Genomic DNA, 25,552 nt, shown 5'->3' on the forward strand with positions numbered 1-25,552 from the left:
GACAGAATTAACATTTGCCTCTAAAACTAATGTTAGAATCACATTAGGTTTGCAAATTAGACTCTGGATACATTCTGATCCACCATCCTCTGCATGCGGGATGTTTATTAACTGATACCTTCATGTGGAAAACTGACAAGAATCCAATTCAATAGACACAGATCTCTGGGCAGAAGTCAGCCTGCTTCCTGCCAGTGGATTAAGAGTACAGCATGAATTTCCAAGTACAGAGCTTAACTTTCCTGGAGACCACTGACAAGAATTCTGTTTTTTTTCTTGAAATCTGGCTTTGGGAAAATGTCCAGCTGCCTAAGGAGCTATAGTCGCAGCAACACAAGTGCGGTGTGGAGCTTGAGGCTCGACCTGTACACTTGGTGGTTCAGAGTGATTTGGATAAAACACTTAAAAACAGTGCGAGTTTAGGGGCGGGGGGGGGAAAAGAATCCAGACAGGATTGCAAGGGTGAATCATAGAGGTAGACAGAAACAGGATGCTTTCTATTGGTAGGCTTTTAATTATCTTTCTGTGAAATTTAAAAATTTTAAATGAATGTTGTAGTAATCGTATGCATGTAAATTAAATGCATAATGTTAAATTTGCATGATGTTTATGATTATAATTTAGTACAATATATTCCTGCCATTAATTCAATTTCAGAGCATTTTGAATGATATAACTTTAATCCATGTCAACAAGTACTTGTTGGCACATTCAAAAAATGGAACTTGTCTAAATCTTAATACCACTATAAACTGCACATTTTTTGATTGGAAATGTGATTATGTTTAGGAATTTACCTGATGTTAACTCGGAAGATTTTAGGAAAATTGATCTTTCACTGTACAAGTGGATTCACTGGGAGGTGAGTGGTAGCTCCAATATCAACATCGTGTAAATGGGCCCTTGCTTTATGTGCGTATCACCTCAGTCATACCACTCGGGGGAAAAAAACTACACGGATGGAAACCAGTGGAATGTGGCAACTCTGCGCATGGGCAACGGTCAACAAAATGCCAGAACCCGGATGGGCTGCATGTGGCCCCCGGGCCCAGGTTGCCCACCATTGGTCTTGAGCCAGCAGTGCTGTAGTTGTTACTCGCAATGCCTCACTGGTTCACTTTGACCAAGAGCTTATTTTTGATATTTCTGAAGTAGGAAGGAAAGAGTGAGCTAGCTGATGGAGAGGCCTTAAGTAAAAATGTGGACCTAAATAATTAACATCACTTTAATGATGCATGAACAGATATAGCCTGAACATTTTTGTTGTTTAAAAACAGGTTTTATATTCAGCTGATCTCACTCTAACATTATCCAAAGTGCCAATTGGGTTTTGTACACAACAATCTGAAATGTGGTTTTAAAGTAACCATGAGTTACAAGGGGTTGAATTCTCCCATTTTGAGACTGTGTGTGGTGATGGGTGACTCCAGAGGCGCCTGTCCTGCCGACCACAATAACGGGCACCCATGCCAGATTCTGCGCTTGAAATCTCATTAATTATGCACAAACGCATTCCCCTCCGGGGTTACCCGGTGTGCCGGCAGCTGTCAGGTTTGGAGATCCCGGCGCCATATTTAAATACCAATCCAGCACATTCATATCACTCTTTCCAGCCCAGTTTTCTTCATTAGACCATGCAGGATGTCAGAAACCCAGAGGGAAAAGGCTAGCAGCCTCAAGAAGAAATCTGTTCCTTCATTCATCCACCCTCCCCAAGCCCATCACCTGTGAGGTGCCCATGCCCCTTGAACCTCTATCCAATGCATCTAGGTTCTTTGTGCATCCCCTCCCAGTAAACAATGTGGTATTGCTTTGACCCCCTTGTTTGTGAGTTTTTCATGCAGCCTTGTTGGGGTCCAGCTTCCCTTCCCTCGGCCTTCCCTCTGTCTTCCATTGTTCATCGTTTTCATCCATCTCTTTGTCCCTTGTGTGCCCTCACCACCCCCCACCCCCAGTCCTTGCACAGGCCTCCCTCTGCCTAGGCCCCCCTTGTCTTTGTTAGGCCACACCTTGGTCTCACCTTGCACCCGATTAGGCCACCCATTGGCCTCACCTTGCACCCGATCGTCGGTCGAACTTTGGACCTTTGTTACGGTGGCTGCGTGAATCCCATAGTAAGAAGTTTAACAACACCAGGTTAAAGTCCAACAGGTTTATTTGGTAGCAAAAGCCACACAAGCTTTCGGAGCTCCAAGCCCCTTCTTCAGGTGAGTGGGAATTCTGTTCACAAACTGGGCATATAAAGACAGAGACTCAATTTACATGAATAATGGTTGGAATTCCCACTCACCTGAAGAAGGGGCTTGGAGCTCCGAAAGCTTGTGTGGCTTTTGCTACCAAATAAACCTGTTGGACTTTAACCTGGTGTTGTTAAACTTCTTACTGTGTTTACCCCAGTCCAACGCTGGCATCTCCACATCATGAATCCCATAGCACAGTCTTACCAGATAGACACTGGTGTGTGGCACCAGGGGAAGGAGACCCCTGTATTCCCCAAACCCAGGGGTCATAATGATCTAACTCAGCGACACAGGAAAATCCATGGGTCCAGCAGCACGGTGCTGTCTATGAAGGTCAACATGGCATGGAGATGGAGGCAGGAACCAGTCTGCCCTGACAGAGTGGTAAACACATCAGGAGTAGCGCAGCGTTGTGGCAGAAAATTGCTGCACTCACCCCGAAGACTGGCAAAGCGAGGTCTGTCTTGTGCACATCAGTCATCAGCAAGTGGATTTGACGGCGATATAATTTCCCGCTGGCGTGACGCAGGATTGAAAGGTCTGATGGGATGCCGGTGGCAGCTTTTTAATGAGCATTCATGAGATGCAAATGGCATTTGCGCCACCTGCCAGTGGGAAGAGCGACCCACCATTAACTTGCCATTGGGAGAATTGCAACAGGCGTTACGCTGGCAGGTTTCTGCCTCTCGCCAGATTTTCTGTACCCACCAAAAGCACCATGGGTGAGTTGGGAGAATTCCGCCCAAGGATCCTAAAAATATAGATCTTGCTGTCCCAAATTGAAAACGGACACCGCTTCAGCAGCTTATGGCCCTTAGAAAAAAGCTTTGTCCGTCCATATTTATGGGATCTATTAATAACATTTTAAATCAAATCACTATAAGAAAATGAAGCTGATGAAGTCTGCCCACTATAATTTACTTTGGTGTCATGTGAAATATGGGAGATCCCACTGCATGTTCCGCAGAAGCTTTACAAAGATCACCAGTCTTTCCAAGTTTTTTAACCTCAGCTTCTTAGCCTAACTCTGAAAAGGTGAAACCTCACCCCACTCTTCACAAATATTGACTCCCCTCCCTCCAACAACCAGTTCCTAGTCCTGACCTCAAATTATAGAAACATTTCTCTATATTCATGTTCCTAAATGAAGCCAGCACAACTATTCCAAAATGTTCCTTCCTGGGCTTCATATCTACAATCCTGGCCCAAACTCTTGAAACATTTTTTTCAGTGCAGTATTAACCCCTTGCGGTGTTACTTTTAGGTTTTATATATTTCCACCATCTCCCATTCAAAAAGTTTTCTCCAGCCACTTACTTCGTGATTAGGTTCCCAACCCAACCTTTCAATAATCCATATGTGATTCCATAGACAATTCAGCAGTCTTAGAAAAAACACAATAAAGTCGGTTGTGATTAATATGGATCCTGAAATTTACCACTGCTTTCCAATCTACAGCTCCCTAACTAAACAACAATTAAAGTCTTATCTGAAGGCGTCTTGGTGGCACAGTGGTTAGCACAGTGACAGGGACCCAAGTTCAATTCTGGCCTTGGGTAACTGTCTGTGTGGAGTTTGCACATTCTCCCCATGTCTGTGTGGGTTTCCTCTGGGTGCTCCGGTTTCCTCCCACAGTCTAAAGATGTGCAGGTTAAGAGGATTGGCCATGCTAAATTGCCCCTTAGTGTCCAAAGATGTGTAGGTTAGATGGATTATGGGATCGGGTGGGGTTATGGGATAGGGTGAGAGGGCCTGGGTGAGATGCTCTTTTGGAGAGCCGGTGCAGACTGGATGGGCTGAGTGGCCTCTCTCCACTGTAGGGATTCTATGGATCTGTGAGCCTTAACAACAGTTAGACATTGTGATCTTAAGAGGGTACAGCTGCACTTTAGTATTTGAATAATACAGTGACTCTGTGCTATCGCAGTCTAGGGCTTACTTAATTCACCATATACAACATTGAAACAAGGCTGTTAGTTTAAAAATAAACACTGAGTACTTGAATACTTAACCAAATGAATTTCTCTCCTGGTGGGATACACAGACAGGCCAAGTGAACAAAGAACCTCTTCTGCTTGTCCCTGTGTTACACACTAACTGGGAAATGAAGGCTGGTGTCAGGTGAATGGGAAAATGCTTCCTGTGTATTCCATCATTTTCTATTTGTATTTTAGAGCTTCAGTATTTGTAGCTTGTTTTTCTTATTTCTGCACAAGATAAATTGACATTGTTACATTCAGAATTTACTATTTTTATGTGCATTACTGGTAAATGTTGCTGTCAGTGTATCTTCACACCCATACTGCTGTTTCCCCTTTGGGAATGGTGGGGGAAGTGGTGGATGGATTTCTGAGCTGATTATCAGCCCCTTGCACCATGTTGAACGCTCCTTCCGTGGCCAACAAGACCTAGCATTGGACTCGAACCAGGAGTTTCTGGTCCAGTGCTGGGGTGCTACCACTGCACCATGAGGCCTCCTACTGGTAAATAAGAACTGTTGGTTACACAGCTTAAAATTTCTCAAATCTTAATTTTCCCCGTAAAAGCAGATCTTATACCACACAGTACCTGCTGATGGCACCACTGAACTTGTTGTTTTTAGTAACCCCACCAATAGGCGGTTTATAATCCTGCAGCTTTGATGCACATCTATCATACATTTGGGAACATTTTATTTTCACTTTATGTGCATATTGAAGTGTGGACAATCAAATCATAGAATCCCTACAGTGCAGAAGGAGGCCATTTGGCCCATCGGGTCTGCACCAACCACAATCCCATCCAAGTCCTATCCCTGTAATCCCACGCATTTACCCTGCTAGTCCCCCTGACACTAAGGGGCAATTTAGCATAACCAATCCACCTAAACCCTAATCTTTGGACTGTGGGAGGAAACCGGAGCACCCGGAGGAAACCCACGCACTCACGAGGAGAATGTGCAAACCCCACACACACAGTGACCCGTTAGTTACAATTACAATTGCACATTTATTTTTTTTTAAAAGTTTCCCCACATAATTGCTGTAAGTGTGATCTGATATCAGCACAGTGAGGGAAAAGGGCACCTAGGATCTCGATGAACAGTGGGACCAGTGTTGTGTCACAGTAACCAATGAGATTAAAGGATGAAAGAAATAGTAAAAGAATAATCATTAGAAGGACCGAGAAGGAGAGTGGATTCGAGTTGGTGAATTCAATGTCAAATCGGAAATAGAGGGTCAAAGAGAGAGGGAAAGGTAAAATAAGAGCATAAAAATGTAAGATTAAAGCTTGACTTTTAAAAAATCTCTGACAACAATTCATGCTGTGATTAATTGTTCACTTTCTGTGTAAGCAAGGTTGAATAGGAATCTTTAACAATTATCAGTTTGTTAAAATAATATTTAAGCTGCTAATAACTAGCCTTAACTTTCTCTGACAAGAGTAGACAATTGATCTACAAATGCAGCAACTTAATGAGAATCATGGAGAGGTTAAGGTTGAGAAGCCATGTTTAAGAAGCAAATGGTGGAGCGGCACCAATCAGACAGCATCATGTGGCAATTTGTAAAATGCTGGGCATCTCCTCTTTGCCACAATTTGCCACTGGCCAGCTTGCAGATAGAATCCTACAGTGCAGAAGGAGGCCATTCAGCCCATCGAGTCTGCACCAACCATACTCCCACCTAGCCTTATCCCCATAACCCAACACATTTACTCTAGCTAGCCCCCCTGACACTAAGGGGAAATTTAGCATGGCCAATCCACCTAACCTGCACATCTTTGGACTGTGGGAGGAAACTGGAGCACCCGGAGGAAACACACGCAGACACGGGGAGAATGTGCAAACTCCACACAGACAGTGTTCCAAGCCAGGAATTGAACCCGGGTCCCTGGCGCTGTGAGGCAGCAGTGCTAACCACTGTGCCACCGTGTCACAGTGTGAATTTAGTTTTCAGAAAATTCTGGCTTTTCTCTGGGCCAGTAAACAATTTGCTTCAGTGACCGGGGGTGGATCGTGTGAGCCTTTTTCCTCGGATGGTGATAGCTAGCACAAGGGGACATAGCTTTAAATTGAGGGGTAATAGATATAGGACAGATGTCAAAGGTAGGTTCTTCACTCAGAGAGTGGTAAGGGCGTGGAATGCCCTGCCTGCAGCAGTAGTGGACTCGCCAACATTAAGGGCATTTAAATGGTCATTGGATAAACATATGGATGATATTGGAATAGTGTAGGTTAGATGGGCTTTAGATTTGTTTCACAGGTCGGCGCAACATCGAGGGCCGAAGGGCCTGTACTGCGCTGTAATGTTCTATGTTCTATGACCGGCTCAAATGTCCCCAGATTACTGACTTCCTGTTGTGTTTGTCGGGAAGTTATAGAAACATAGAAAATAGAAGCAGGAGTCGGCCATTCGGCCCTTTGAGTCTGCATTGCCATTCATTTTGATCAAGGCTGATCATCAATGAAGATGTGCAACACTTTCTCCCCCAGCCTCATTTCTTCCAGCTTCCACATCTTTCATCCATACTGTGGGGTTTACAACACCAATAGTCAAAGACTGAACGATAATCTGTTTCCATCCTCCCGTCAAAGCTATTAAGAAGTTACAGATATTGGGTGGAATTTTCCCATCCCACCCGCCACGGGAATCGTAGCAGGCGGGATAAGGACTGTGCAAAAGTCTGTTGACTGCGGGCGGGATTTTTCCAGTCTTGGGGTGAGCGTGGCCGGAAAATCCTGCCCTTTGTCTCTCGTGTCCCTGTGTGTTAGTCTGCCTTATTGTAAAATGACAAGATATGAACAATGATAGCATGTATTTTATAATGATCATTGATGTCTAGGGCAGAAATGCATCTGAGCAGGTTGCTATGATACAGCAAGTTGAGCAGTACAATGCCACTGTGCCAGCAGAACATCAAATTACCACCTCTGTGGAGATTGAGAAAACACGAGAAGAACTTTACCAGCTCTTTGGGCATGGAGATGTGGTATGTTTTACTCTAGAAATGTTAAAGAAAGACTATTATATGAACTGGGTCAATTAAACTGACCTGTTTATTAACATCAATAATAATTACATTTATATAAAGTTATATTGCAGTACATCTCAGGAGTACCCCATGGAATGAATTACTTTTAGTCTTGTGATTGGATTGTTTTGTGGGCAAACAAAGCATCCACCAGCAAAACCCCACGATTAGCAATAGTCTGAGTGAGCATTGACCAAGGTTTTTTTTGTTGCGTTAGATGACAGGGTGAATGGGAGTAGGGGATGTGGTTCAGACATCAAACAAAATTCATGATGATCTTGCAATAGGATCATTCATAATACACACCCCAACTGTTCGATTGGGCAGTTAGCACCTCGAGCTTGTATCCCCTCCTATAGGATGCCACTTCTGACTCTGAAGCAATTTCTCTTAAGATTATGGGTTTATATTGTTCTTTTGGCCCAAACCTTTAATCTTCAGGAGTGGAAAGTTCACCAACTGAGCCAAATTTGGAGGAAGAGCCAGAATAGCCTCAATTTATTGTTGTCTTAATGTTACATTAATAGTTGATGGTGTAAAAGTTGTACAGTGTGATAGTGGATAGTGGAGGATCAGGTAGGAGATCTGAACACCCTGGACAGATATGGCCTCCTGCTGGGTGCATGGGAGTAGGGGATGTGGTTCAGACATCAAACAAAATTCATGATGATCTTGCAATAGGATCATTCATAATACACACCCCAACTGTTCGATTGGGCAGTTAGCACCTCGAGCTTGTATCCCCTCCTATAGGATGCCACTTCTGACTCTGAAGCAATTTCTCTTAAGATTATGGGTTTATATTGTTCTTTTGGCCCAAACCTTTAATCTTCAGGAGTGGAAAGTTCACCAACTGAGCCAAATTTGGAGGAAGAGCCAGAATAGCCTCAATTTATTGTTGTCTTAATGTTACATTAATAGTTGATGGTGTAAAAGTTGTACAGTGTGATAGTGGATAGTGGAGGATCAGGTAGGAGATCTGAACACCCTGGACAGATATGGCCTCCTGCTGGGTGCTTCCCCCCCCCCCCCCCCCCTCCCCCCTCCCCCCTCCCCTTTCCACCCTGTCATGCTGTTTTCCAAGAGGAGTGCACAGAATCACAGAACTGTTACAGTGCAGAAGGAGGGAATGACAGTCCATCATGTCAGCACCAGCTCTCCGAATGAACCATTCACTTGGTGCCTTCTCCCCGTAAGCCTACACATTCTTCCTTTTCAGGTAACAGTCCAATTCTCTTTTGAATGCCTTGAGTGAACCTGCCTCCACCACACGCTCAGGCTGTGCATTCCAGACCCCAACCACTTGCTGCATGAAGAAAAGTTTCCTCAATTTTCTCAGATTTTCCTGTCACTTGAGCTTTTGCCACTAACTTTAAATCTGTGCTCTTTTGTTCTCTATCTATGTCTCCCTATCAACTCTAGGGTCTGGACCCCTCATGATTTTAAATATCTCGATCAAACCTCCTCTCAGCCTTCTTTTCTCCAAGGAAAACAGTCCCAGATTCTCCAGTTTATCTTTGGAACTGAAATTCCTTATCACTGGAACCATTCTTTTGAATCATTTCTGCACTCTCTCCAATGTCTTCGTATCTTTCCTAAAGTGCGATACCCAGAACTGGACGCAATTCTCCAGCTGGCGCCAAACCATTGCCTTATACAAGTTCAACACAACCTCCTTGCTCTTGAACACTTGGCCCCTATTTATAAAGCTCAGGAGACTCTGTGCTTTATTAATTACTCTCTGAACCTGTCCTACCTCTTTCAATGACTTATGAACATGTACATTTAGGTCCCTGTGTTCCTAGACTCCCTTTAAAGTTGTATCCTTTATTTTATATTGCCTCTCCGTGTTCCTCTTACAAAAATGAACCACTTCACATTTCTCCACATTGAACATTATTTGCCGCTTGTCCACCCATTCCATTAACTTGTCAATGGGAGGGATTTTCCAGCCCTTTCCGCCGGCAGGATTTTCCAGTCCCACTGAAGGCAAACCCGCTGCAGGTTCCCTGGCGGCCAGACGGTCAAACCATGCAAATTGTCATTGCCTTTGGCAGGAATGTTTCTCCATTGTATTATCCCATCTGTCATGAGCACACTATTTCTTCTTCATTTTAACCTGTATCTCATTTGTCATCCAGGGAATTTTGGATTTGTTGACCCTCCTGCTCCTTTTTGGGGGAATATACTTGATTGTACCCAAGCTATCACTTCTTTGAAGGCAGCCCATTGTTCAGTTGCCTTTTATCCTGCCATAGAGCATAGGTTTCAGGAAAGTCAGGATATCTTCTGTAAGACAACAGATGGAGAGTGCGGCTTGTAAGAAAAAGCAGCTTGTACATTAGGATGCTGTTAAGATCATTTTTGGGAAGTCAAGAGGAGATAAGCAGCATATTTTCAGTGGCCATTATGAAGTTTGTTACCAAACATCTGAAAATATAAAGAAAGAATAAATCCCATCAAACTGACCACTGCCTGCATGCTTGCAAAATAAATATACTTTTTTTTGTCTATTGCGTGCCTTAGGTTTTTGTCAGCAAAGATGTTGCCAAACATTTTGGGTTTAATTCAGCTTCAGAAGCAGTGAAAGGACTTTACAACCGGGTGAAGCCAGGGTGAGTACAGCCAGAGACCTGACCTGCATTTTCTGTCACATTCCATTGAACTAAATAGATTTGAATGAAAAATATATCATGTAAATAGGACTTTATTACCACATTGTCATCTGTCCTCCAGGCCATTGCATCAGGCCTCTGTGCTCAAGTACTTGCAGCAGTGTGAACTTACTAGACCTTACCTTACTGGAACCTGCAGCAACCTACATAGAATTTGTTAGAGCGTGCAGCAAACTAACAGGCCTTTAGAATCATAGAATCCCTACAGTACAGAAAGAGGCCATTCGGCCCATCGAGTCTGCACCGACCACAATCCCACCCAGGCCCTACCTCCGTATCCCTACATATTTACCCACTAATCCCTCTAACCTACGCATCTCAGGACACTAAGGGCAATTTTAGCACGGCCAATCAACCTAACCTGCACATCTTTGGACTGTGGGAGGAAACCGGAGCACCCGGAGGAAACCCACGCAGACACGAGGAGAATGTGCAAACTCCACACAGACAGTGACCCAAGCCGGCCTAACTGGTCCATATTGTCCACTCAAACCTCCTCCCATCTTTACTCATTTATCTCTATCAGCATAATTCTCTCTCTATTCCCTTTCTCCCACAGACACTTATCTAGCTTCTGCTTAAATGCATCTATCCTATTCTCCTCACCGATTCCCTGTCACAGCGAGTTCCATATTGTCACCACTCTCTGAACAAAAAGAAGTTTCTTCTGAATTCTTGGTGACTATCATATATTAATGACCTCTAACTTTGCTCCTCCACACAAGTGAAAACACCCCCTGTGTTTCCTCTGTCAAAACCTTTCATAGTTTGAAGACCTCTATTAGTTCAGCCCTCGATAAGATAGATTAGACAAAGAAAAGCTGTTCCTGTTAGCTGATGGTGCAAGGAATAGAATCATAGAATCCCTACAGTGCAGAAGGAGGCCATTCAGCCCATCGAGTCTGTACCGATAACTATTCCACCCAGGCCTTATCCCCGTAACCCCACGTATTTACTCTGCTAGTCCCCCTGACATGAAGGGGCAATTTTGTGTGGCCAATCACGCTAACCCGCACATCTTTGACTAGCAAGCTCAGATATAATGTTTTGAGCAAGAGGTGCAGGAGGGACATGAGGGAGAACATTTTTTACACAGCCAGTGGTAATGACCTGGAACTCGCTGCCCACGAGGGTGTGGGAAACAAAGATGTTCAGTGAACTCAAAAGTAAGTTGGACCGACATTGGAGAAAAATAAACCTGCAGGATTACGAAGTTACAGAGGGAAATGGGACTGACTGGGTTACTCGATGGAGGGCTGATATGGACTCAGTTGGCTGAACAGACTCCATCTATGTTGTAATGACTATGATTCTGAGTGGAATCTTACTGCTTTTGAAGACTTTTTGAGATCTGAACCAAAAGTGGGTCCAGACCCTGCTGGTGAAGCCTGAGTTACACATCTATGATCTTACCTGAGGCTCCCAATTAATAGGCTGCCTCCAAGACACTGTCCTGAGGTGTCATAGAATCCTACAGTGCAGAAAGAGGCCATTCGGCCCATCGAGTCTGCACCAACCACAATCCTACCCAGGCCCTATCCACATATCCCTACATATTTACCCACTAATCCCTCTAACCTATGCATCCCAGGACACTAAGGGGCAATTTAGAATGGCCAATCAACCTAGCCCGCACATCTTTGGACTGTGGGAGGAAACCGGAGCACCCGGAGGAAACCCACGCAAACACAGGGAGAATGTGCAAACTCCACACAGACAGTGACCCGAGCTGGGATTTGAACCCAGGTCCCTGGAGCTGTGAAGCAGCAGTGCTAACCACTGTGCTACCGTGCCGCCCCAGTGGAATAGACAACCAGCCAGCCCGATGTGAGGGCCTGCAGCGTTATCCTGCTGGAAGTCCCACCCGGAGAGGTGGGTAATGCTGTGGCACTGAGGGCTCCTCAAGATGGAATTTGCATTAAAATTTTTAAAATACTTGTGGCCCCAGCTGCCAGGTCATGAAGTGGGGCCTTGGGCCGCAGTTGTAATCTTGTGGTCTGGTGAGGGGTAAGAATTAGAGGCACGCAGATCCCCAGGCCAGCCACTGGCAAGCTGCCTCCAGACACCAGCTGGGCTTTACCCTCAATGAACAATGGGGCATGTAAATGTTTATTGGTTACCCGCCACTGCCAGGTTCTTGCTGCGTCTCCCCTCCACCCTCCATCCCCCTCACCACCACGTTTGGCAAGAGCAGCTTAGGAGCCGGAACTCGTCAGCTTGCCAATCCCATTCCCTCCTGCCCTACTTCCCTCCCAATCCCACTGTCAAAGCCATTTTAGTGGGACCAGTAAGATTCCGCCCATTGATTCCATAACATCATATCCTTCCTATAATTAGTTATAATTAGTTCAGGAAGATGGAAGCCAAGTTCCAGAGTGACACATTGCTCCTTCGTTTTGCCCTGGTGTAGAGCAGAGGAGAACTGAGACGTACAGTCCCAGGAGAGTGAGCTTAGCTCCATGAAAGATAGGGACTGGGATAACTTGATCTTAGTTTCGGACAAAGCTCGGCATAACATCGAGGGCCGAAGGGCCTGTACTGTGCTGTACTGTTCTATGTTCTATAATATAGCAACAGGAATTGTACACAGTCCTACAAGTGTGGTCTAACCAAAGTTTAACATAAGTTTAGTCTAACTTCTTTACTTTTAAATTCTGTCCCTGTACAAATAAACCCTGGAGTATGGTTTGTTATTTTATAGCCTCATTAAGCTGAATGTTTAAGATGATCTAACATCAATCTCTTTGCTTCTGGTACTCACAGTCCGAGTTATTTTGATAAAACATTTTCCATAAGTTATTACCCTTTCTCTGATAAAGAATTAGAAATGAAATGTCATTGGAAGCACAAAGTTACGCTACAGACTTAACTCTCTTTCTCTCCTTTAGCGCTTACCTTATCTGTGCCTGGGCTGAGAAAGGAGCTGATGCAATGGGTCCTGATGGAGTCTTTCATTCAAATGCCTTTCCTCCTGAAAAGCTTGTGGATACCCTTGGAGCGGGAGATACATTCAACGCAGCTATATTATTTTCACTGTGTAATGGTGGGTCTATTTGATTACTGTGATATCTAGATTTTTTGGAGGGAGGTGAGTAGTCATATTTTGTGGCAGGGGAAGGCGTGGTTGTATTTTAATAAGTTGGCTTGAAGTAAAATAAACTTTCTCCAGAGGTAGATTCAGAGAACCTTGTTCAAATGTTTGTCAAGGCAACCCAGGCTTTCTGAAATCAACACTCCACAGTGATGTCCATAGGTTTTTTTCACTCTCCCTCAATAGATAGGGTGACAACTGTACTCTGGACATGTAAGTTGTACATATGCATTTGGTGAGTTCTCATTTGGTGAGTTCCTCATTTCAACCTGGCTACAAGGGCAAAGTGGAGACAAGATACTTTTCCAGAGAGAGAGAGAATCGAACAAGTTATCTCTTAGATCTAAAGTAAAGTTACTTCTGCCTGTGAGTGAAGGTGGGGTTAAGGACATCAAAACATATTTTAAAAATTGAGATATTCTATCCTTGCCCTTTTTTCTTTCATTAAGGCACAGACCTCCAGCATGATGTGGTTCCTTGGGTTTCACTTTGCTGAAGTCAGCATTCATGTGTGAATTTGCAAAGTGAGATGAGTTGAACATAGAAAATAGGGGTAGGCCATTCAACCTTTCAAGCCTGCTCCACCATTAATTATGATCATAGCTGATCAACCAACTCAGTAATCTGTTCCTGTTTTCCCCCATATCCTTTAATCCTTTTAGCCCCAGAACTATATCTAACTCCTCCTTGAAAACATACAACGTTTTGGCCTCGACAGCTTTCTGTGGTAGAGAATTCACAGGCTCACTATTCTCTGGGTGAAGAAATTTTTCCTCATTCAGTCCTAAATGGTCTATCCCGAATCCTCAGACTTTGACCCCGGTTCTCGACTCCCCAGCCATTGGGAACATTCTTCCTGTACCTACCCTGTCTAGCCCTGTTGAACTTTATAGGTTTCTATGGGATCCCCCTTCATTCTTCTATACTCCAATGAATATAATCCTAACCGACTCAATCTCTCCTCATCCATCAGTCCCGTTATTTGGTTGTGGATCACACTGCAGTCAGGATTGACCCTGTCTTCACCCAGATACCCATACACGTAATTTTTAAAAAATATTAAAAATCACTGGATTAGGTCTGGAAAGGTTAATGAATATTTCCTTTCTCAGCTATAGTCACTGAAGCTAATTGTAGTTTCCTCCAATTACCACCCTGCCTAAGATCAGTTAATTGAGTACAAAGTGGCATCTTGGACCTTGCTGATTTAAATAGCTTAGTACCATGTTGCATTTATATTGACAAACCACGCAGTAGGAATGCTACTTTTGTGGCATTCTATAACATTGCCAAATGATCTTGTTACTCTCAGTTGAATCTTGTAAAAGCAATGGGGGTCTCAGCTGCTGGTTGGAGAGTCTTTTGGGAAGCCCAACCACATCTTGTAGCGCTCAGGCATATGATAGGTCAGCAGCGGACCTTCACCCCAGATTAAGGACCCCATGGGCAGGTGTCCTGCCTGCTGAGAGCTGCCAGCCAATCAGAGGCAAGCTCTTACTCAGTAGGGTCACTCACAAAAAAACCTGCAAACACAGGTTAATACCAAGAGTGGCGGGATGTGACACTTAAGTGGACAATAACTGAGATCCTTAAGAGCCTCAATTGGCAGCAGGGTTGGAAGGGTGTCCAAAAACCTTCTTGCCACAGACTGAAGGTTCCACCACTTGCCACCCTCCCACTCATAAGAACATAGAAAGTAGGCAATTCAGCCCTTCGAGCCTGCTCCGCCATTTAATCAGATCATGGCTGATCTTTCCCTGGTCTCAAATCCATCTCCTACCTGTTCCCCATATCCCTTTAACCCGTTATTTTTAAATCAGAAATATATCTATCTCCTTCTTGAAACCATATAATGATTCCGACTCCATTAACTGCTCCCCTCCCCTTCACCACCAAACTCACCATGGGTCAGGGGACAAGATTTCACCTTCAGTATTTACATTGATTAGAATATAACCCAAGAGTATAATGAAAGGATCACAAAAGTATATGATTCTTCAAGTTATTTGGATAAACTTTGGTAATATTACACAATGATCAGCATGACACTCTGTGTTGTGATTTTCCTACAGGCAAATCTATCCAGGAATCACTGACATTTGGATGCCAGATTGCAGGGAGAAAGTGTGGAATTCAAGGATATGATGGAATTGTCCGATGAAATGTGTGAGAGGAATGAATAGCCACATATCATAGGAATGAGAAAGATCTACAGAGGAACCTACATATTCATTCATGTACCACCTGATATGCAAATAGATAATGGTTTTGCTGATTTCCTTTGATTTTCAAACAATTAAACACAATAATGATCAAAATGTTAAGAGATCAGTTAGGATAGACAGAGAGTCTAGTTTGTACAGGGTAGACATTAACTGAGGATTCATTTGTGCTCCTACAAATTGGTACAGATTGAAACAAAGATAAAAGCAAATTACTGTACATGCTGGAACCTGAAAGAGAAACAGAAAATGCTGGAAAATCTCAGCCAATCTGACCGCACCTGTGGAGAAAGAATAGAGCCAATGTTTCAAGTCTGGATGACCCTTTGTCAGAGCTGAAGACAAAGAATGAGGAAGGAAATATGGCTGTGAAAGCGAGTTTTGGTTAAAACCTTGTCAAACACCAGGAGGGAAATGGAAAGCAATGATGGTGGACAAGGTGAAAGAGACAAACGGAAATTCTGTTGGGGAGAAGAGCAGTACTTCCTCAGGGTAGGCATTCCTGGAAGAAACTTTGTCTTCAGCTCTGACAAAGGGTCATCTAGATTCAAAATGTTAGCTGTACAGACTGAAACCGTGGTTGTTGGGTTAGGAGATGCATATTTGCAATATGTACTCCTGCAAGTAATGCCTATGAAAGTGTATAAAGATTTTCTCCTCTTCTATCCTTCACCACATGGCTTTCTGAAGCAGCATAGAATTTCATAGAAACCCTACAGTGCAGAAGGAGGCCATTCGGCCCATCGAGTCTGCACCGACCACAATCCCACCCAGGCCCTACCCCCACATATTTTACCCGCTAATCCCTCTAACTACACATCTCAGGGACAATTTTTAACCTGGCCAATCAACCTAACCCGCACATCTTTGGACTGTGGGAGGAAACCGGAGCACCCGGAGGAAACCCACGCAGACACGAGGAGAATGTGCAAACTCCACACAGACAGTGACCCGAGCCGGGAATCGAACCCGGGACCCTGGAGCTGTGAAGCAGCAGTGCTAACCACTGTGCTACCGTGGCACAGTGGTTAGCACTGCTGCCTCACAGCTCTAGGGACCCGCGTTCTCCCTATGTCTGTGTGGGTTTTCTCCGGGTGCTCCGGTTTCCTCCCACATTCTGAAAGACGTGCTGATTGAAAGGTGCTTTGAACTGAACAGTTGCCGGACTGTGGCGATTAGGGGAATTTCACAGTAACTTCATTGCAGTGTTAATGTAAGCCTTACTTGTGACTAATAAATAAACTTTAACTTTTCTGGAGTATAGCAACGAGGGCTCATGTAAAAAATAGTCAGATTTTTCAGGAGTGAAATTAGGGAACACTTCTACAAAAGGGGGGTAGAAATTTGGAACTCTTCCCTGAAGATGGCAGTTGATGGTGGATCAATCACTAATTTTAAATCTAGATTGTTCGATTATTGTTGAGCAGGGGTATTAAGGGGAAGGGCCAAGGTAGGCTGCAGTTTAGTCATGATCATATTGAATGATAGAACAGGCTCAAGGGGCCAAATGGCCTACACCTGTTTCTATGTTCCTTCACATGAGAACATGGGAATTGCCGAATGAAAAAAGATCGTAGTCGGTCGAGTTTGCCTTCCATCATCTGGTAGGCACATGATAATAATGATAATATAATAGAGTTGTTGACTAACCATAGCAATCAATTAATCTACAATAGACCCAGGCATGGGGCATGAAAAGCTCCATGTGATGGAAAGCTATGGAATCCATAGTTCTAAAGTCATTTGTTCCAGCTTGCTTAAAGTTGAATATATGAAGATGCGAGTTTGCAGTGTAGTAAATCCACTGAACTTTGGACCGAAACAAGTCATTGAATGACTTGATTCATAATTGGTTCCTGAAAACCTAGTTTAATATTTCAGTCACACGCAATCGATCAATGGCATGGTTGTTTGATATCAGTTTATTTGGAAATCTTGTAGTTCAATAACCGGGAGGATCACACCTAATGTTAATAAGATTTACTAAATTCAGGGGCTGTTTGGAGCTGAGAACTTCATCCAAATTACTTCTTGTGGAATTCTAGTGTGGAAGAGTGGGAATGTTAGCAACTAGAACAAATTAGCCAATCATTATTTTATATGTTTGTTCGATCAATAGCTGAGATTTGTGCATATTGGATTCCGTGTTTACAAACAATTCATGTCAAAGTTACAACTGTAACAGCATGACCAGTTTACAAAATTTCCTATTCCTTATTTGAGATCCAACATTGAAAATACGACACTCTGTAATATGTCATTTATACTTCTGAATTTACCTTGATCAGTTGTTCTCTTACAACATTTGATTTCCTCCTCTTCTTTGAAGGGAGAAATGCATTGAACTTTCAGAAAATATTACCAAAGGTATACTAACAAAATGGAGATGTCCAGGTCAGAGTATGTACTCTAATGTATATGCACTGTTAAAAGCTGTCATCTTCCCTGATAATATGTATGCAGTATCAGCTCTGTGTACATCATATAACTATGTTCACTATATTAGTATGCAAATAGTATACAATATAATGTCTTTGTTCTCTTTAATGTCTGCTTTCAACCAATGAATAGTGTGTACACTGTCAGTTTTTTCGGTATATTGTCATGTTTCACTACAAGAACTACCTGCTGATTGGTGTCTGCATGCACTGAAATGAATATGTCAGCATTTATCCCCATACTTATTTTTGAAGACTGTGGGATAACTTTGTGGGGAAACATTTGAAACTTTGAACTGTGACATAACTTCCATAAGGATTGATATCTGAAAATAAATTTATTTTTCACATTTATAACATTCCTAGCACTTGTGCCAAAAAAGGAGTCAACCAAAGTCACAATAAAATAATGGAACAGAGAATATGGCTGGGGTTTTAGGACATAGCAATGGCACCATTCACCAGCCAAGATGGGGATAAACTGCCTCAGCTGATCATGGAAGTCCTGATGGGATTTTACGATCCCCTCATATGAATAAAAAGAGAAAATACTGGGAACACTCAGGGTGTTCTGATCAAGGGTTGTCATTTATTAAAAACAATTAACTCGGTTTCTCTCAGATGCTGCCTGACCTGCTGAGTGTTTCCAGTATTTTCTGTTTTATTTCACATTTCCAGCATCTGCATTATTTTCCATTTCCCTTTTTGAACCCACATTGCTATTAGAATTCTTTCAAAAATGTTATGAATAAAATGACCAATTATTTGTTTTTCAAGGATCTTTTCCATACCGATGTGCAAACAATTATGAATCTCTTGGCAACTTGGCATGACTACGGTACACTTCCAACCAGCCCCAGGCAAGGACTACATTCCATTTTCACTAAAGTTCTTAAAAATAGCTGACATATCAACTACAGAAGCACTAATCATAAAGGCAAAACTACACTAGTCACGATGCTGCATGAGTAACTGGTGAATGAAGAATTTTTTATGGTGCATTCATGATTGGGAAGCAATCTCATGATGAAGCAACAAAATAGATTATAAAGTTTACTCAAAGGGTCTCTGAAACAGTTGGGAATAAATGTGAACAACTTGCTCAAGATAAGTAAGCGTGGCAAGCGAAATGTCTGTGAAGGTGCATCCTACTTTGAAGACCATTGAATTGCTGTTGCTGAATGTAAAGGCCGGCTGACGAAGTCATGTTTAAAAATCAAAGATCCCAATCTAATGTATCTGGGCTCCTCTGTTCACTTTGTACGCGTATGCAAATTAAAGCATCTGGTGAAACATAAACAAGATGCTTATTGAATGCAGCAGTGGTTCTGTGGTTTTAAGATGTATGATTTAAGTTTTTAATGTGGTAATAAATACTTAATTTAATCAAATGAATCCTTGACTTTGTATCCAGAGGCATAGAAAATTGAATTTGTGTAAGACTTTAGTGAAGTGCAGTTGGAATATTGTGTACTGTTTTTTAATACTATTATAGGAATGATTTATAAAGAATGGAACGGGAGATAGACTCATTGTTTTCAGGGGCGGTTTAAGCTTTACAAAGAGAGACTTGAAAAGTTTACCTCATTACAGTGGGGAAGGGTTATAGAATTGACAAGATCTTGACAAGGTAAATATTGTTTCTCCCCACTGGGCGGTAAGATGGCAATGTAAGAACATAAAATTTAAAATAATCACAGAAACCACTGAATCAGAGGTTTTTAAAATATGGAATTTTCTGTAAAAAAAAAAGCATAAAAGCCAATTACTTTAATTCTTTTAAAAGGAAATTAGATAGCTGCTCAGGAAGGTCAAGTATTAGCGTATCGGAAATGGGCAGGAATATAGGGTTAGATAAGGATACTATTTAGAGAAAAATATCAGTATGGCAATGTCCTGCTCTAGTCTAGAATATAATTTATGACTCTTTTCTCATACATAGACTTAAATGTTACACGATAATCTTGAGATGAATTGTTCTTTTCAAATAAATTGACCTATCATGGGAACAATCCTAAAATAAGAGTTTAGTTCCATAAATATTTGTTAATTTAACTGTTGGAAAATCATGCATGAAAAATAAATCATCAGGCAAGGTGCATGAGCTGACTCTGCTAAATGTGCTTTGATGACATACAACGAAAAGAAGCTTTTTATCAGCAATAATTTGCATTTATTTAGTCTTTAAAAATAAAATAAAGTCCCAAGATGCTTCCTACGTGCTTAATCAAGAAAATGACAGTTAGAGAATGAGTTATGGTCAAAGAGATAATTTTAAAGATGATCTTAAAAAAGTTTTAAAGTTTATTTATTAGTCACAAGTAAGGCTTACATTAACACTGCAATGAAGTTACAATGAAATTGCCCTGGTCACCACATTCTGGTGCCTGTTTGGGTCAATGCAACTAACCAGCACGTCTTTCAGAATGTGGGAGGAAATCGGAGCACCCGGAGGAAACCCACACAGATACGAGGAGAACATGCAAACTCCACACAGACAGTGACCCAAGATTGGAATCGAACCCGGGTCCCTGGCGCTGTAAGGCAGCAGTGCTAACCACTGTGCAAAGGAGAGGGAGGTGGAGAGGTGAAGGGAATTGAAAAGGATAGAGCTTGATTTATTTATTGATATATTATTGTAACATACAGTGAAAAGTATTGTTTCTTGCGCACTATACAGACAAAGCATACTGTTCATAGAGAAGGAAATGAGACAGTGCAGAATGTAGTGTTACAGACATAGCTCGGGTGTAGAGAAAGATCAACTTAATGCAAAGTAAGTCCATTCAAAAATCTGACAATAGCCAGGAAGAACCTGTTCTTGAGTCAGTTGATACGTGACCTCAGACTTTTATATCTTTTTCCTGACGGAAGAAGGTGGAAGAGAGAATGACCAGGGTGCGTGGGGTCCTTAATTATGCTGGCTGCTTTGCCGAGGCACTGGGAAGTGTAGACATAGTCAATGGATGGGAGGCTGGTTTGCATGATGGATTGGGCTACATTCACAACCTTTTGTAGTTTCTTGTGGTCTTGGGTAGAGCAGGAGCCATACCAAGCTGTGATACAACCAGAAAGAATGCTTTCTATGGTGCATCTGTAAAAGTTGGTGAGAGTTGTAGCTGACATGCCAAATTTCCTTAGTCTTCTGAGAAAAGTTGGTGGGCTTTCTTAACTATAGTGTTGGCATGGGGGGGGATCAGGACAGGTTGTTGGTGATCTGGACACCTAAAAACCTGAAGCTCCCGACCCTTTCTACTTCGTCCCGTTGATGTGGACAGGGGCACGTTCTCCTTTACACTCCCTGAAGTCGATGACAATCTCTTTCGTTTGGATAGCTGCTGGAGAGGTTCCAGAGAAATTCTGGAAATTAGGTCCTAGGCAACTAAAGGTGTGACCACCAATTATGGATCAGTTAAAATTGGGGATGCTCAAGGGGCCAGAATTAGATGAATGCAGACATCTTGGAAAGTTGTGGGACGAGGAGTTTACAGGCATAGGGCAGGACTGTGTCACTGCCTTTCCTGTTCTTGCCCTGAATTTTAAAAATTGGCGTTGTTTCCAGTTTTCACCCTTCATTTTCATTCCTTGGTCAGGTGTATGATATAGAGTCATAGAGATAGTATGGAACAGGAGGAGGCCATTTGGCCCATCATGTCAATGTTGGCTCCATTATACAGAAATCCAGTCATCCCTTTCTCTCTCTATTCCTGTAGTCCTGCAAGCCCATTTCTCTCGAGTGTCCATCCAATATGCTTTGGAAATCACTGATCATTTCTACCTCCACAACCCCCATAGGCAGTGACCCAGGGAGGCTCATTTAAGGCATTCTTCAACCGTGGCAGGACAAGCTGGTAGGACCGTTAATCTTACAGCATCCAAAAAAGACAATTATTATGAAATGGTGGATCTCCTCTGGTATTTCTCACTGTAAGTTAAAGGATTTGATGCACAAAGTCTGAGTATTGTTTCTCTGTCTTTTTCTGTCCTCTTTTTCACTTTTTTCTCCTTTATTCAACCCTATGTTTTGCTTCTTATGTTAACCCCGGGAGTCGGCTGTGAAGGAACTGTGCTTTTATTGCGCTAATTGAAAATAAATAATTCCCACAAGCCTGTGGTGAACACAACAGGTACTAACTGGGACTAAAAGGATAATGGACCCACTCAGGGTCTTGCTTTATACAGGGCTTGGTATACAAGCTCCACCGAGTTGGCTAATTACCAATCCCCAGGGAGCTCATATTCAATGAGCCCAACTGGGAGGTCAATTAGTGATTCCCCATGCAGATCGTAGGGGGTTATCATACGCAGGGTTCAGTGTTGGGGCCACAGCTGTTCTCTTTATATATTAACGATCTAGAGGACGGGACTGGGAGCATTCTGGCCAAGTTTGCCGATGATACAAAGATAGGTGGAGGGGCAGGTAGTATTGAGGAGGTGGGGAGGCTGCAGAAAGATTTAGACAGTTTAGGAGAGTGGTCCAAGAAGTGGCTGATGAAATTCAACGTGGGCAAGTGCGAGGTCGTACACTTTGGAAAAAAGAATAGAGGCATGGACTATTTTCTAAACGGTGACAAAATTCATAATGCTAAAGTGCAAAGGGACTTGGGAGTCCTAGTCCAGGATTCTCTAAAGGTAAACTTGCAGGTTGAGTCCGTAATTAAGAAAGCAAATGTAATGTTGTCATTTATCTCAAGAGGCTTGGAATACAAAAGCAGGGATGTACTTCTGAGGCTTTATAAAGCACTGGTTAGGCCCCATTTGGAGTACTGTGAGCAATTTTGGGCCCCACACCTCAGGAAGGACATACTGGCACTGGAGCGGGTCCAGCGGAGATTCACACGGATGATCCCAGGAATGGTAGGCCTGACATACGATGAACGTCTGAGGATCGTGGGATTATATTCATTGGAGTTTAGGAGGTTGAGGGGAGATCTGATAGAAACTTACAAGATAATGAACAGCTTAGATAGGATGGACGTAGGGAAGTTGTTTCCATTAACAGGGGAGACTAGGACGCGGGGGCACAGCCTTAGAATAAAAGGGAGTCACTTTAGAACAGAGATGAGGAGAAATTTCTTCAGCCAGAGTGGTGGGTCTGTGGAATTCATTGCCACAGAGGGCTGTGGAGGCCGAGACGTTGAGCGTCTTCAAGACAGAAATTGATAAATTCTTGATTTCTCGAGGAATTAAGGGCTATGGGGAGAGAGCGGGTAAATGGAGTTGAAATCAACCATGATTGAATGGTGGAGTGGACTCGATGGGCCGAATGGCCTTACTTCCGCTCCTATGTCTTATGGTCTTATGGTCTTCTCCACTCTGTGTACCCTTCTTCCTTTCCTTTGTTCCACTATTTCAGACAGGATGTGGTGGACAAAATGGTAGAAAAGGAAATTGTAAAGGTTGAAAGTCAGATTTTGTGGTGGTGAATATGTGGATAGAGCAGCCTAAAAGCATCCTTCCCTCATTCACTGTCTTCTTTTTCTGCTACCCATTTCCCTTCCTGACAAAAAGAGAAAATGCTGGAAAAAGGACTGGCAGCATCTGTAAGGAGAGAAAGGAGATGGTGTTTCGAGTAGAAAGGGTCGAGAGCTTCAAGTTTTTAGGTGTCCAGATCACCAACAACCTGTCCTGGTTCCCCCCATGCAAACACTATAGTTAAGAAAGCCCACCAATGCCTCTAATTTCTCAACTTTTACAGATGCACCATAGAAAACATTCTTTCTGGTTGTATCACAGCTTGGTATGGCTCCTGCTCTGCCCAAGACCGCAAGAAACTACAAAAGGTCGTGAATGTAGCCCAATCTATCACACAAACCAGCCTCCCATCCATTGACTGTCTACATCTCCCGCTGCCTCGGCAAAGCAGCCAGCATAATTAAGGACCCCAAACACCCCGGACATTCTCCCTTTCACCTTCTTCCGTTGGGAAAAAGATACAAAAGTCTGAGGTCACGTACCAATCGACTCAATAACAGCTTCTTCCCAGATGCTGTCAGACTTTTGAATGGACTTACCTTGCATTAATCTTACCTTGATCTTTCTCTGCACCCTAGCTATGACTGTAACACTACATTCTGCACTCTCTCGTTTCCTTCTCTATGAATGGTATGCTTTGTCTGTATAGCGTGCAAGAAACAATACTTTTCACTATGTTAATACATGTGACAATAATAAATCAAATCGAATCAAAATCCAGGTGACCCTTGAGCTTTGACAAAGGGTCATCTGGACTCAAAACGTAAGCTCGTTTCTGTCCTTACAGATGCTGCCAGACCTGCTGAGATTTTCCAACATTTTTTCTTTTGGTTTCAGATTCCAACATCTGCAGTAATTTGCATTTATCCCTTTCTGACGACTTCCATTTCTCACCACCCCCTTATTCCACTGCACTCATGACTTCTTTGCACTTCCACTTCATACCCTGTATGAGCAACCTTTGCCTTTCTGGTTATCGTTTTGTCCAGTCTCACTGAATTCTTTCAGTGCTTTTAGTGCTGTGATTTACTAAAGCCTAAATTAATAATTTCTAGCTTTGCAGTGGGAAACCGGGGAGGAAGAGAGTGTGCAACAGCTTTTGAATGGGCTGAGGGTAGGTGTCAATGACCATTGCCAGTAGGCAGGTAAGTATTAGGTATGCAGGTGATCCAAAGTTCACACAATTTAGAGCATAGGATAGGCTGAGGGCAAATGAGACAAAGGAGGTGGCCAATATGTGGAGCCCAGGTCAATGCCATGAGGAGTGAAAAGAGATGTAACATGGAGAGAACGGGGAGAACAGGGCATCCAGGCTGGGAGATCAAAGGCTTGAGGTGCAGGAGGTTTGAGGTGGCTGGGTTAACTGGTATTGGTGGAACATACATATTCACATAGTGCATAAAGTCCCAAAGTGAGCTTACTCCCTCTCTTGGTTGAAAACAAGAAATGCACATCCTCCCAGCCCTATCTCACAGCCTCACTCACTGCACTAGCTGAGACGAGGGAATCTTGGAGTTACATGGCTCCTGATTTGAATTAATAGTTGGAGTATTCCTTTAGGAATTAGTTTTGAGAACCAGGTGCTCTCCCAGGGACAGTGTTCGCTCAGGGACACAGAGAGCAGAATTTTAACTGCCAAGGGGATGTAGACAAGGGGGTTAAACCGTCGAAAAGACGCAGTGGAATGAAGATCAAAACTGGGAACCTGACATGACCCCATTAACTTCTGGGTTGGTCTGGTAGTTTGCAGATGAGTGGGGAATCCTTGTTCAATACTTAGAGAAGTGATTGCAATATTTAAACAGGTAATTAACTTTAGCTTTAAGTGAATTCCAGCTTTAACCGCCAGTGCATAGGTTCCCCAAGCTTTCTGTCTCACCAGGGTCATTGAGCTGAGTGTACCACCAGGGGGTGGTTCAATGGAATTGACATGCTGTAAAGATTTAATAAATGAAATTAATAATCTTGTAGCCAGCCACAGTGAAAGGCTTGTGTCTGCTGGATCACTTTGGACAACCTGAAATCACTACTTTGAGTGTCAATTTCAACTGTTATTGTGAAATACCTTAAAAAGAAAATTGCACTTTTGGCTAAGATCAAGCATTGGATCGAGCCCAAGATGGGTTGCAATGCCTTATCGTGTCAGCTTGGATCTTGTTTGTCTCTCTTGTGGGGATCTTAAATTGGATTCGATTGAATTTCGAATTTGATTTTTGGAGCAAGCAAGGAATGGATTTGGGTTTGCCCAGTCCACACTGTGCATTGGCTTTGTAATGTTAAGGATGGAGTAAAAAATTAAAAAGAGAATTGCATATTCGCCTTCATCTCAACTTCCCTGTGGTTAGCCTTCACTGCAGCATGTCAGTAACTTCTGCAGCAGGATCCTGGACCTCTGACG

General features: G+C 42.9%; 1 protein-coding gene across 4 annotated transcripts in view; it reads left to right on the forward strand.

The window, feature by feature from the left end:
• Window positions 1-16,042, forward strand: part of khk (ketohexokinase) — a 54,446-nt gene extending 38,404 nt beyond the window's left edge. For all 4 annotated transcript variants that reach the window (XM_078222787.1, XM_078222789.1, XM_078222786.1 and 1 more), the window contains 5 exons: window positions 790-862; window positions 7,065-7,211; window positions 9,780-9,868; window positions 12,817-12,971; window positions 15,092-16,042. In XM_078222787.1, coding sequence (XP_078078913.1) covers window positions 790-862; window positions 7,065-7,211; window positions 9,780-9,868; window positions 12,817-12,971; window positions 15,092-15,180 — 553 coding nt within the window. In that variant the 3' untranslated portion in view covers window positions 15,181-16,042. The remainder of the gene's footprint in view (window positions 1-789; window positions 863-7,064; window positions 7,212-9,779; window positions 9,869-12,816; window positions 12,972-15,091) is intronic.
• Window positions 16,043-25,552: the final 9,510 nt, after the last annotated feature.

This window comes from Mustelus asterias, chromosome 10 (genome assembly GCF_964213995.1).
Source record: "Mustelus asterias chromosome 10, sMusAst1.hap1.1, whole genome shotgun sequence".
Lineage (NCBI taxonomy): Eukaryota > Metazoa > Chordata > Chondrichthyes > Carcharhiniformes > Triakidae > Mustelus > Mustelus asterias.